Source organism: Notamacropus eugenii, chromosome 4, assembly GCF_028372415.1.
Source record: "Notamacropus eugenii isolate mMacEug1 chromosome 4, mMacEug1.pri_v2, whole genome shotgun sequence".
Classification (NCBI taxonomy): domain Eukaryota; kingdom Metazoa; phylum Chordata; class Mammalia; order Diprotodontia; family Macropodidae; genus Notamacropus; species Notamacropus eugenii.
In genome coordinates, this window is record NC_092875.1 from 233,955,518 (window position 1) to 233,970,737 (window position 15,220).

Sequence of the window (15,220 nt, forward strand, 5' to 3'; positions counted from 1 at the left end):
CTATAAAGTTCTCAGTAGTCCTGACTGCTTTTTTTTAATGTAGTAACGACATCTGTGATTTTCCCCCCAAATGTCTAGCTATCTTCCTCTCTTTAATAAATTTTGATAATCAGGGCTCTTGGAGCCTTCAGAAGAGACTTCTACGTATGCCTCCTGGGGTCTAGTTGCTCTTGTCATCTTTATTTTCTTTAACATCATTTATACGTCCTTTTGCACACACTGAGACCCAGCGTGATGGCTACAGTGTCATAAATGGTGAAAACAGTTTACTAAAGAAACGCTGACAGATTAATCATATTTTTCATTTGTTTGTTGCCATCTTATTTTCATCTTTGAGTGTTTTCATGGTGATCTGGTTTAACTGAGTCTCACAGTAACCTTTCTGGAAACTTGCTTTATGGATAAAATTTCTCATTTTGGAGGCATGATTTTTTTTTAAATGTCAGGCTAGAGTAGTTTTAATTGTGTGCCTGCCCTTGTTTTTCTCTCTCCTAATTTGGTACTGATTTTGATCTTTGTTCTAACAAAAGTCTAACAAATGGTCAGAGACATAATTTAGAAATGACTCCCACATCTAAAATCTGTTATGTCCTGTCAAGACATAGTCAATTTCACTTTGTGATGTTATCTGTATTTATCAATTCTAATAGCTTCTGATTCTATTGCTGATGACATTTTTCACGATCTATAGGCAGTAGGCTTCTATATAATCTAAATGTTTTTGGTCTCTTTGATTTTTTGATCCTGAAACAGAGTTCCAAAATATTTTTTTCACCATTCTCTACTATGTTTCATCTTCAGATTACACTCCTTGGGTATTAAATGTTAATTTTGAAGGTCTTAATAAACTCTTCATAGAACTTCTCTACTTTTCATCCTTTGTAACACGTTGGCACATAAACTGCAATTATGTTCAGGTTGGTTTTGTTTATGTGAATTATAACAAATGCTTCAATTTGAGATGACTTTAGATGCTCAAAAAATTGTGTGACTCTTAGCACACTTTGACCCCTTTTCTGGTACCTTGTTACTAGAGAGGCAGAAGAGAGTATTACAGAACTGAGGATGGTTTGGTATTGTTTCCTGAAGAACTTATTACCTAATGGCCAGACTCCTGATAATTTTCTCTGTATGGTTCTAAGACTGTCACTTCTGTATTCTGTCACTGGAACAACACTCCAAGCCTTTTTTTTCCCCTTTTTACTTTTTGTTGCATTTGTGTTCCAAGCTGTTTCTCTCCCTCCAAATCTGCACTAGAGAAGGTCAATATTTGATACAGATATATATGTGAAACTATATAATACACAGTTCCATATATCAGTTCTTTCTCTGGAGGTAGATAGCATCTTCCCTCACTGGTCTACAGTTGATTTGAATATTCATATAACTCAGAATAGCTAAGTCATTCACAGTTATTCTTGGAACAATATTGCTGTTACTATATACAATGTTCTCTTGGTTCTGCTCATTTCACTCATTATTTCACACAAGTCTTTCTCTGTTTTCCTAAAATCAACATGCTCATCATTTCTTACAGCGCAGTAGCATTCCATCACAATCATATACACAACTTGTTTAGCCATTTCCCAATTGGCGGGCATCCCCTCAATTTCCAATTCTTTGCCACCACAAAGAGAACAGCTGTAAATATTTTAGAATATATAGGTTCTCTTCCTTTTTCTCTGATCACCTGAATATCTAATAGTGATATTGCTGGTTCAAAGGGTTTACACAGTTTTATAACTCTTCAAGAATAATTCCAGATGGTTCCCCAGAAGGGTTGGATCAGTTCACATTACCACTAACAGTGTTAGCATCCCAATTTTTTCACATCCCCTCCAACATTTGTCATTTTCCCCTTCTATCATTTTAGCCAATCTAATAGGTATGAGATGGTACCTCAAACTTGTTTTAATTTGCATTTTTTAATCAATAATAATTATTAGCAATTTTCATATGGCTATAGATAGCTTTGATTTCTTCCTCCCAAAACTAGCTTTTCGTAGCCTTTGACCATTTATCAATTAGAAATAACTCATATTCTTGCAAATTTGACCAAGTTCTCTATATACCTGCGATATGAGGCCTCTATCAAAAAAAGTGTTTATAAACCCCAAGCTTTTCCAGAATTTATATTCTGCTGAAAGAGCCTTCTAAAACCCAGAGTCACCAACATTTGATGATTAAATACTGGAGTAAAGTTCTTAAGTGAAAATGAATTACAACTGACCTTGTCTTTACTTCTCAGTAGTTATAAAAGATTTTCAGCCTTTATCTCATAGAGGCAAAACAGAATAACTGTTCCCTATTGATTTTTTAAAAGGTTGATCAAAGAAATTCCTTTGAAGTTCAAAAACTTTCCTGCAGGATAAAACACAAGCTCAGCTTGCCATTAGAGAACATCTACAAACTGGCCACAACCAAGTTTTCTCTACCTTTATTTTACACTCTACACTCAGATTCTTCAGACTCTAAGCTCTAGCTAAAAGGGGGCTATTAGATGTTCACTATCATCCTGTACTGTCAGACCTCATTACATTTGTGCAAGCTGTCCTCTGTGACCAAAAAGCATTCCTTCCTCATTAATGCCAGTTGAAACCCTTTCTCTTCCTTGGAAGCCTAGCTCAGGTGCCATTTCCTCTATGTAGTTTTCCCCAAACTTTAGCTGAAAGTGACTTTTTCCTCAAATATTCTTATGGCACTTTGGAATTCTCATTTGTTCCAAGACACTACCTTTTATCATACTTATGTGCATGTACATGTTATAATTCTCCGACTAGATCATAAGGTACTTGAGGAGACTCTTTCTCCCCCATCTTTGCATTCAACATAGTGTCTTATACAGAATGCTTAATAAAGGTTTGCTGAAATGAACTACAGATCAAGGACTGGGCCCTTTATCCTTCTTCACATAAACAGTACTGAGCATATTACCCTCTATATGGCTAGCATTCAATATATATTTGTTGTTGAAAATTAAGAAATTAAAAGACCAGAAGTTTTTCTAAGCTTCAAAAATCACTCAAATCCAAAAGAAAGCCTTGGCTATAGTTGGAGAAAGGGAATAAGGCTGGGAGAGTCAAAGAGGAGGGGCCCATACAGGATTTCCTGCTGGCACCACTTTACTGTACTCTCTCCAAACATTATTACCAATATTAGCATGCATGGAACTCTCAATCACAGGTTTTCCAAATGATGGGCATTAGATGCTAGGGATTTTACTAGGTTTTCTACTAACACTACCTTTTTAGATTCAAAGAGGAACTAAATCAGGAACTAAATATTATAAACGGGAGAAGTGCTTTAAGTGTCAATATTTAATCCTTAATATTTACATTAAAGATAAACTTCATAGTCCTTGATAAGATAAACACATGATCATTTTTCAACATGAAATATAAAAACTCTGGCACACAAAATTTTATTCAAGTATTTAAGGGGAAAGAGTGACTTGAAATATATTTTTTAATTTTTTTTACAATCTGTGTCAACTCTCCAAAGTAAAGTTCTTTAAAGAGAATAATTAATTCCCAAATAAGCAAAGTAACAGAAATATAAAAACATGTTAAAACTATATAAAATGTTTTCTGAATAGAAATACTGGTAAAGAGGACTTCAAGTTTCCATAGAAGGTATTTTGTCATAGTCACAAATTTAAAGATCAATATACAAGTGGAATGACATAAAGCAATAAATAATGTTTGTGCATGAAGACACATAAGATCATTTCTTCAAATGAAGTGAAAACATTCCAAAGAAAAATTCTCATCAATTTACCTAAGGGATAAAATAACTTGGATGAGATAAAATATGCTAGAATATGGGTCTACTGTTCAATCTTATGTTAAATTATGTAATCATGGACAAGTTTTTTAATCTTACTGGGCCTTGGTTTCCTAATCAATAAAATGAGAGAGATTTATTTGTCTCCAGGTTTAAAATCTTGTGAGATTGTGAACAATTAGTTTTGTGACCTAAACAACAATTTTAGGAGTATATTAGATGATTATTTAATTTCTGCTCCACTCTGAATCATACTTTGGAATTAACGAACTCACTAAGCGCATTTAATTTATTGTAGTTTGTCATATATAAGGTTATCTCAGAAACAGGACAGAGCCAACATCACTGTCCACAATGAATCTCTCTGTCTAATGTTTCAGATCTAAAATTTTGAAGTCTGGAGGTTCAAAAATATATCAGTGGATTCTGAACAACTGTTTTTCAAAGGAAGTCTTTAGAAAACATTAAATTCTCTCATCAATCTACTATCTCACTAAACAATGAGACCAATAAAAATATACATACATACACACATATAAATAAAATAAACATTACATTCTAGGAAGGTAAGTAAAGAATTATTTAAAACATATATTAATTCTTGGAAAATACTGTACGTAGTTCTGAATGGAAATATAGCTAGATGGTAAGAAAAGTAGCATCACTTCAGCCAGAAACAACTGATTTGACACTATGAAATACCGATACATATTTTACTCTTCTATTACAAGAACAGATCATTTTACTGGAAGCATATGATGGGATGAAGAGAAAAGAGCTATGGGTTGAAGAAAGAATCATGAGAAGACAATGAGTGAAAATGTTTTATCAGAAAATTTTAAAAAATATTCTACCTGTGTCTGAATCTCGATCTTCATTTCTTGATGGACTAATGGTAAATGGAAGTTTACGCTTCATAGATGATTTCTCTTTCACCTCTTTCCCCACATCATTCCTATCAACTTTTGGAGTTTTGCTGTAGGATGAAATCTTTTCTTTACTCTATTGAGAAAAAAAACATAAATGTGAATGATGTTAGGTAAGTATAAGCACAGTGATCATTTTAAAAAGGCAATAAAATAGAAGTAAAATAGCTCAAATACTAAAGTATAAGTTTGGGGAAAATTAATACTCAATCAGTAATTCTTGCACAGAATTACATAGGTATTGAAATATATCAAGCAGATTTCTGTATCTCCAATACTCAGTCAAACCTGGGGGAAGGAGGAGTAGAATAAACACAAACATTGGAAACTGGTACATAATAGATGTAAGTATCAATAACCTTAGATCTTAAACAAAGGAAACAGATACAACTCCAAACTAGTTCCTAGCACAGAGTTTGTAATAAGGGAAAACTATCGTGAAGTGACCTAGTGTCTTAAGTCAAGGTTCACTGCCATATAGTCAGTTAAGGAGTTTTTATAAAACCTAAAGCAGAGTGGTATTGTTGAAGAACTGTTGGATTTGGAATCAAAAAACCAGGGTTTGAATTCTGTCACTGCTATGTAATTCTATAAGCCTCAGTTTCCTCATCTGTAAAATGGGAATAGTAACTGTCTCACATGATTTTTAAAGAATCAAATGAGATAATCTACACATAGTTCTATGTAAAGCATTTAGAACAGTACTTGGCACAAAGTAGGTACTATACAAATGCTAGTTATTATTATAATACTTTAACAGGAGAATACTTGTAATATTTGTCATACAGTACTGTTTCTTAGGAAAACACTTAAACATACTGAAAGTCCTATGAAATTAGGAACTACTTATTCTGCATCCAATTGTAAGAGTTTCCAAACCTATTGAGCATACTCTCTACTTAAAATAATGATACTTGAATGTTGAAGTGCCCTACTGAAAATAATGAAAATGACGGTGCAAAACAACTGTGCCTCAAAATCTGCTAATATCCAGGTGTCACACTGCTCACATAAAGCTAGGGATATCTGCTTTGTAATGAAGAATAATCCTGCCTTCCAGGTATTGGGTTACAGCACCATTTCTCAGAGGAATATTGTTGATAATCAATGATACAGATTATTCACATATAGATAATTGGGTACAAGTTCCATAGCAGACCACATTAAAGTAATCTATAAGTAAACCTTAACTGGTTATCTGATATGAGGAATAAGCAACATTCAGTACTTGTTGGGGATAGCTGATTTTGACCTTTTAATCTACTGTACTGCTACCTGATTATAAAATCCCAGATTCAAAAGGGAAAAGGAATGAATGAAAAAACATTTATATTAGGTACTTACTATGTGTCAAACACTGTCCTAGCCCTCTAGGTATACAAATGCAAAAGCAAAGAAAGTTCCCTACACTCTAACAGAGGAAGGAGACAACAAATCTAGGGAAGTGGTGGTCAGGAAAAACATTTTGGTCTTGAAAGTAACAGGGATACTAAGCAGAAATTTTCTGAACATGATTCTAGAACTGGAGAGGTAGGGAGAGAAATCAAAGTAGTTGTTGAAGACAGCCAGGCAGGAAAAAGTGAGGTGTGGCATAATTATCCATTAGGACATTGAGGCCTTAAAGGGGAAGTTCTGAAGATAAACATATTAAAATTTCCACGGGTATGGTTTCTGGTACATATGGCAAGATAATAATAAAGTTAGCAAGTACCAACTGATAATTGGCCAAAGGATATAAATAGGCAGTTTTCTGAGGAAGAAATCAAAGCTTTCAATAGCCATACTGAAAAAATGCTCTAAATTGCTAATCATTAGAGAAAGGTAATTTTATGAGGTTCACCCTCACAGCCATCAGATTGGCTAAGATGACAAAAAAGGAAAATGACAAATGCTGGAGGGGATGTGGGAAAATAGGGACACCAATGCACTGCTGATGGAATTGTGAACTGGTCTAACCATTCTGGAAATTTGGAACTGTGCTCCAAAAAGCTATTAAACTGTACATACCTTTTGACCCAGCAAAGTCCTTTCTAGGTCTACTCCTCAAAGAGATCAAAAAAAGAGGAAAAGGTGCCATCTATATAAATATACTTATAGACACCTTTTCTGTGGTTGCAAAGAATTGGAAACTGAGGGGCTATCTATCAATATGAATATGATGGAATGTTTGTACTGTAAGAAATGATGAAAAGGATGGTTTCAGAAAAACCTGAATGAACAGATACAAAGTGAAGTGGGCAGAGCCAGGAGAACAATTTGCACAGTAAACAGCACTACTGTAAACTCTGAAAGACTTGGTAACTCTGATTATATGACCAACAATTCCAAAAGACTCAGGATGAAATATGCTCCCCATGTCCAGAAATAGAACTGATGGATTCAGAGTGCAGACTAAAGCATATTTTATTCTATTTTTTTCCCTGGGGACATAGCTAATGTGGAAATTTGTACATGTCTATACATATTTGTAATGGTTTTTATCTTTTTTTTGTCTTTTTTAATAACTAGGGAAAGTAGAGGGGAGGAGAGAGAATTTGGAATGGAAAATAAAACTGAATTAAAAAACAGTAAGTAATTATATCCAGTCTTCTCCTTAAGTCCTCAAAAAAAGAGATAATCCATTACTTTTCGAAGCAGCCTATTATGTTTTAGTATAGCTCTAAGTTTTTCATTTCATTAAGATTTGCTTTTATAATTTCTACCCATTGTAAACAGTTCTGCTCTTTGGGACCAAGCAAAAGAAGTATAATCTCTCTTCCAAGTAAGGGTCCATCAAACACTTAAAGATATTTATGTCTTTTCTAAATCTTCCCTTCTCTAGTTTAAACAACATGCTATATTTCATATTACTGATCTGGTTTATCTGCATGGGTTCCCATAACTGGCATAGATTTGACACTGAAATAAGAATTGAAGGCTATGTATACAAATAACTGGTTAAAAAAAGAATGGTGGGAAAAATAATAGATTAAGTTGCATTTTTGCGCTAACGAAAAATATTTATGTTCCAGAGAGGGTTATCATATAAGAATAAATCTCTTAATGAATAGTACTGGTTTAGGATGACAATATAGAGTAAATTACCTACTCTATAGGTAATATAGGGTAAGCACCTAAACAATACCTCAAATTAAGGTATTTTTCATGGTAAATACCAGAACATAAAAAAATGAAACTAGCTCCTTACTATAGTGCTACATATAGTGTAGTACATAGTGCTATATGATACCGTAGATAACAGAGATGGCTGTAACAAGGCTGTGAGTCATGGGATGCTATCGTTTCTGAAGGTCTGAAACTGAAGATCAGTATTGGTGGGCATGAGCAGACTGCAGCACTACCAACAACAAATTCCCCTAGGGAGTCCCAAAATTCCCAAGTACAACTGAACCAGATTAAACTGTAATTTGGAAATGTTTAACAATATAAAAATACAACATAGATAATGTTAATTTGTGGTTTTCTAAATTACTATATGGGCCAAGAGGGATCTGATGCTATTTGAATTGAGACATCACCAATATGAAGGATGCTATCTAAGAAATCTATAAGTGAAAAAGAGAGGATACAGTAGGCAAGTAGGAATATTCAAGAGAAAGTGAGGGCCACCCCCCAAATAGTCCTCTCCCAGGGTGAACCTATGGGATCATATGAACAAAGTCATAAATAATTAGCAGGCATGGATAGACTGGAATATGAATTGCTGTTGGTTATACACTCACATTGATGAGATGACAGAACTACAAAAATTTGATTGGTAATGGATAAACTAAAACATTTAACTATAGTGACTTGAATTACACAGTACTGCTATAAATCTAAGCCAGTTTCACACAATTACAGGATCTCAGAGGTGGGAGGGATAACAAAGGTAATCTAGTCCATCAGATTGTGAATTCTTTAAGGACCAGATCTTAACATAGTGCCTGGCAATTAATAAATGTTTACTGACTAGTCTAATCCAAAAAGACATGCTCAACAAGGCATCATGCAGCCTGCAGCACTGGATTTCTTCTTTTGCGTATTTTATTGAATCTCATACTTGAATAGGACCCCAATGATCACTCATTTCAATCTGTACCTGAATAAAAATCTCCTCTGCAATATATCCAGGATCCAGCCTTTGTATGAAGATGTCTAGTGAGAGAAACCCTCAAATTCTCTAGAAATGCAACAGTTCTAACCTATCCTCCTGAATTCTGGTCTCATATCACTAACACTCAATTTATCATTAATCAACAAGCATTAATTAAATATTCATTAAGTACCAGGCCATGTGCCAAGTGCTGGGGACACAAAGAAAGGGAAAAATAGTACTTGCTCTCAAGAATCTTGCAATCTAATGGGAGAGATAAAATGTATAAAAATAGGTTTAAATGTATATAAATAAGGTACAGACTAGGTGGAATAAAATTTTTTTCCTTTAAAGGGGAAATCTCTGAAGGTAGCAGAACCAAGAAAGGTTTCCTGCAGAAGATAGAGTTTGAATTTGCAAGTATATCAAACTCAACAGGTTCAAAATAAAATTCACAATTCCCACTATAGCTGCACCTAATCCAAACTTCTCTCCACTTACAAGGCCACTGGTCACTGTCCTGGTTCATATTCTCATTATAACTTTCCTTGATTTTTACAATAGCCCTATATTTTTTCTCCCTCTTTCCACTCTTTCCCTGCTGTAATCCATTCTTCACACAGCTAAAAAGGAAATCTTCCTAAAGCACAGGTCTGACTATATTATTCTGTGAAAGAATTTTAATGAATCCCTACTGTCTCTATGGCAAAATACAAACACAGGAGCTTGGCATTTAAAGGCCTTCATAATCTGGGTCTAGCTACCTTTCTAGATTTATTTCATATTACCTATCTTAGCACTCTCTATGTCTCAACAAATTGACCTAGTTATTGATGTTCCAATTTGGCAACTTCCATCTTTCTGGGTTTAATGATCATCTCTACACAGATGGCTCCCAAAGCTATATAGCCATCCCTAGTTTCTCTCCTAAGTGCTAGTAATATACCTTCAATTACCTATTGGATACTTCAAACTAGAAATCATAGACATCTCAAATTCAACATGTTCAAAACTGAATTTGATATATTTCTCCCAAAACCCAGTCTCCTTCCAAACTCCCTTCTTTCTGTTTAGAGTATCATCACCCTTTCATCAACCACGTCCATAACCTTAGCATTATTCTTGACTCCTCACTCTCTTCCATCTTACACTATGTTTTCTCTACCTATCTGCAAAGATTTTTAATATAAAAAATTTATCCAAAGCAAATTTTACCATCAGGTTCTTATTAACAAATTTAAAAAGTTGATGATAAAAAGTTTTTGCAGTCAAATCGATGATTTTTTTATATTTACTACAGTGAAATCTCTGTCTTAAAACATTTAATTATCAGTCACAACCTCTTAATTCCAGAAAAAACACAATCTACTGAGGAAAAAGGGTAGAGCAGAAAGATATTTTTGTTTTGGCACTGCATTGTAATATAAGTGGGGTGAGAAAGGGGAAAGAAAGTTGAATTAGAAAAGAGAACTTTCTAATTCCTATTGTGATAGATATTTAATATGGTTTGTTCTTATTGAAGAATGCTGAGTTCTTTAATATTTAATAACCATGTATTATTTTAATAAAATAAATATTCAATATTTAAATAATGTTTAAACATTCACATTCTAGGACCAAATATAATTAATTATAAGATTATGTGAATGTGGATTATTCACATTACTAAAAGGTAGCCTATCCATGGTTCTACCTTTTTCTCTCTTAATATTTAGCTTCTGACCTCTTCACTCAACTCTCTCTCCTACATTATCAGTGAACTATTGGTAAATCCAACAGCTTTTTTTTCTGGTCCTCATCTTTCTTGATCTCTCTGTAAGTATTCTCTTCTCCCTGTGTCTTTATAACACTAACTTCCTCCATCTTCTTCCTGTCTGGCTGCTCCTTCTGAAGATCCTCTGCTGGATTGTCATTCCTGTCCCATCCCTAACTGTAAATATAATTCAAGGTCCTGTCATGGGTCCTTTTCTTTTATCTTTTCTCATTTTTTTATGGCCTTGCCTGATACGAATAATTTGAGGTTCACTGAGTTTTCAGAAAAGCTGGAATACTTTTGACACATGCATGTGAGACACAGTTAGAGGAGTGCTCTGCAAACAGTTTTCCTATATAGTTTTCTTTTTTTATCATTATTTTATTTGTTTTCAGTGTTGTACAATCACTTCCATATAACTTAGATTTTTTTCCTCTCCTTCCTCCTTCTTCCCTGCTACCTCCCCACTTGCCCTGAGATGGCATACAATTTTATATAGGTTCTACTCATACATTCCTATTAAATACATTTTCACTTTAGTCATGTTGCATAGAAGAATTAAAAGGAATGGGAGAAATCATAAAATAAAACAAAACATAACACAAAAGAAAATGATCTGCTTCACGCTGTGATCAAATTCCATAGTTCTTTCTCTAAATGTGGAAGCCATTTTGCCTTAAAAGACCACTGGAAATTTTTTAAGTCCTTGCATTGCAATGAAGTACTAAGTCTACCAGAAAAAATTCTTGCACACTGTGGTTGTTGCTGTGTACAAAGTTCTCCTGGTTCTGCTCCTTTCACTCAGCATCAATTCATATAGGTCTTTCCAGGCCTCTCTGAAGTTTTCCTGTTCATCATTTCTTATAGCACAATAGTATTCCATTACATTCATATACCACAATTTATTCAGTCATTCCCCAATTGATGGGCATCCCCTTGATTTCCAGTTTTTGGCCACCACAAAGAGAGCTGCTATAAATATTTTTATACACGTGGGACCCTTTGCCATTTTTGTGATCTCTTGGGGTACAGTTTTGTTATAGATTCAATTATCATCTCTATGGAGATGACACAGATAAAAATATCTACCCTGGTCACTTGTGAGCTCCAATCTCATGTCACCAACTACCAAATGGACTTTTATTCCTTGATAGTATCTTAAACAATTAATCCATCAATAAGCATTTATTAAATCAATAATGTACATGGCACTGTACTAGAAACTGAAGATACAAAGACAAAAGTAAACAATCTTCATCCTCAAGGAGGTTACTTAGGAAAGAAGGAGGAAAATAAGCATTTATTAAGTGCCTACTATGTTCCAGGCATTGTGTTAAGTGTTTCACAAATATCACCTCATTTAATCTTCACAACAATCCTGGGAAGTAGGTGTTATTACTATCTCCATTTTACAGATGAAGAAACTGAGGCAGATTGGGGTTAAGGTTAGATTTGAACTCAGGCCTTCCTGGCTTCAAATCTAGCACTCTATCCATTGTATCACCTAGCTGCAAATATTTACATTCCTTCTGTGTTTATATAGAGGGAGATAATATGCATATATGGATATATAAAATAGGCTGTGATTTTTTTGCAGGGGAGAAAAGCACTAGAAACTAATGGGTATCAGGAAGGATATCATGTAAAAGGTGACACTTTAACTGGGTCTTGAAAGAAACCAAGGATACTAAGAGAGAAGGGAGCATATTCCAGGCATGAGAGACAGTCACTGCATAGGCAGACAGGAAATGGAGCACTGTACAAGAGGATTATAAGAGGGCCAAATGGACCCGATCTTAGAATGAGTGAAGAGAAATAACCCAATAAATTGAAAAGCTAGGTTGGGGTTAGGCTGCAAATGGTTTTAAGAGTCAAACATTAGAATGATTTTATTTTATCCTAGAAATAATAGAAAACCATTGCAGTTAATTGAGAAGGGTAGGGAGGTGTTCAAACCTGTGTTTTACGAAAATCACTTTGGCAGCTGTGTGACGAATGGAGTACAGTGGAGCAAAAACCTGAGGCAAAGAGGACACTGAGAAGTGTTTTGTCAAAGTCTAGGCAAGAGGTAAGGAAAGGCCTGAACTAGGGTGGCTGTGTGAAAAGAAAGAAGGGAACACAGCCAGGAGATGTAGCAGAGGTACAGAAGTTCAGAAGAGGAAGAAAGACAATGACTGTGATTTTAGATATGTTACTTTGAGATGCCTATGGGACATATAGTTTTAAATATCTAATAGGTAGTTGGAGATGGTCAACTAAAGCTCAGGAGAGAGAACCAGGGGTGGGGTGTGTGTGTAATTTGGAATGTATATGCATAAATATGATACATAAATCTACGGAAGCTAATGAGGTTGCAAAGAGATAATAACAGAGAGATAAGAGAAGATAGACCAGGACACAACTTTGGGTTATGCCCTAGGTAACTAGTGAGTGTAATTACGGATGACTCAAAAATCTCAAATTTAACATATGTAAAATGGGACTCAATTATTCATTGTCTCCCTTCCCTACCACTTGAACTGTTCCCCTCCAAATGCTATGCCTCTTTCAAACTTCTCTATTTCCATCAAGAGTACTATTATCCTTCTAGTCATCTCAGTTTATAATCTTTGAGTTTAACTCCTCAATCCTCAACCCACATATACAATCAGTTGCCAGTTTTACCACCTAGTTCAGTCTTTTATCACCGTTCACCTGTATTACTGCAATAGCCTATCTGATGTCCCAGTTTCTGGTATTTCTCTTTCCTCTCTAATCCATTCTCCATATATCTGACAAACTGATATTCCTAAAGTACAGAGCTCTGCACTCCCTTATTTGAGAAGCTCCAATGGCTCTCTATTGCCTCTAGGTCTTGCAAGTGGGGGACTGGGGTCCAATGGGGACCATGATCTGACTTGTGAGGATTGTGTGGATCATCAATTAAAAGATGAGAAGATGAGCCGCATCTCACTCTCCCAGCAAAAAGCAATTATGGGGCTTGTATCCAACATAAGCATATCTACTCATCCTCTAATACTCTCCCACTCAGTCCCCTTTCTCCTTCTTCCTTTAAGTGAAGAAAACTAGGTCCCAGAGCAATTATAACCTAACCACTACCCAGGCAACAGGGAACATTCCTCCTCTTCTCCAGTATATCCACACTTGTCTTCCTGATTATGTTATGGTTAAGGCAGGTTGACCTTTGAGGACAGAATACATATGTCCTAGGGTAGTGACTGGTGAGTTAATAATCCCACCTCCACCTCCCTTTCCATTTTGGGTCAGAGTGAGTTGCACAGGATGAGGAAGTTTTCACTGATCAACTGTGATCTGTATCTTGGTTCTCATTACATTTTTTTCTTCCACTCCAAGTAATATTTACCAAATATTGTTTTATCATTATCTTTTAAGATGCTAATTTTTCTGTTTTATAATTTATGTAATTATTAGGACACATGTATAGGGGTTGTATTTTTCTTTTTAATAGGAATAATCAAAAAACTGTAAAAAACCACTGCTCTCTTATGGCATTTATAACACTTTGCAACTTTCTTCCAGCCTACATTTCTAGGCTCATTACATATTGCCTTGCTTCAAGCACTCTTCAGAGTAGTGACTATGAACTTTTGCTCAGGTTGTTCCCCTTCTCTCCTCATCTCTTTTACAATATGTCTTCCTTCAAAGCTCAGCTCGAGTGCTACTTCCTGGGTGAGACCCTTCCTGATCCTACCAACTACCTGTCCCTCACCTCTAAAATTACCTGCTATTTACTTTGTAAATATTTTTTAAACCCTTATATGGATTTATGTTGTTTTCCCCGGTAGAATATAAGCTCCTTAAGGGAAGGGACGATTTCATTTTTGTCTTTGTGTGCTCAGCACTTAGTAAAAACTTAAATGCTTGCTGATTCACTAAATAGCATAGTGGATGGCATCCTCTTGAATTAGGAAGACTTCAGGCAGGACTTGTCTCAGACACCATACTCTGTAAATCACTTCATCTTTCTGAGCGTCAGTTTCCTCACCTATAAATAGGGATTCTTCACAGAGGAATCAAATGAGATAATGTATGTAAATCACTTCACATATCTTGAAGTGCAATATAAATGAATTATCATATCAGTATCACTCCTCTGTTAGTACAGAAAATTTATAAATAATTGTACTCATATTTTCTCATTTATTCTATTTTCTTGTTATATGAAAGACAAAGTAAGGTTAGAATTAAATCTCAACTATATGGAGGCCTAGTGTGAACTGGAATACTATCTTGGCCCCTTTGCACTAGTGAGTGGTATTACCAAAACGTTCTGCAAACAATTAACTTTTTTGAAACAAACACAGCTGTGTTTACCTAAATATACAGTTCATTTCAAATATACACATTCACAATCTAAAGAGTACTGTGCTTTTGAACTTTGTTAAAATAGTAGCAGAAAAAAAAAACCTAACAGCCAAAACAAATCTCTTCTAAGGCACTTATTCTCAATAAGGTCTGCTCTAAAGGGAACACATTTACCATTTTATATTATCTAAAACAAAAACTAAATGTTTCAAGATTACATATGGGGAAAAGGTTATTGGGAAAGAGAAAGCAAAAATGGAGGTGAAATCAAGATTGTATGTCAGGATCTGCCCGGAAGAATAGTGTTTCTCCACACACTTCATGTCAGATAGGTGTCATGGGTAGCCAATTACTTGA

At 34.9% G+C, this 15,220-nt stretch overlaps 1 protein-coding gene across 5 annotated transcripts in view; it reads right to left on the minus strand.

Moving 5' to 3' along the window:
* The window catches only part of ANKRD12 (ankyrin repeat domain 12), a 204,654-nt gene that overhangs the window by 103,317 nt on the left and 86,117 nt on the right, over positions 1-15,220 (minus strand). For all 5 annotated transcript variants that reach the window (XM_072604248.1, XM_072604244.1, XM_072604249.1 and 2 more), the window contains one exon: positions 4,638-4,785. In XM_072604248.1, the coding sequence (XP_072460349.1) occupies positions 4,638-4,785 (148 nt within the window). The remainder of the gene's footprint in view (positions 1-4,637; positions 4,786-15,220) is intronic.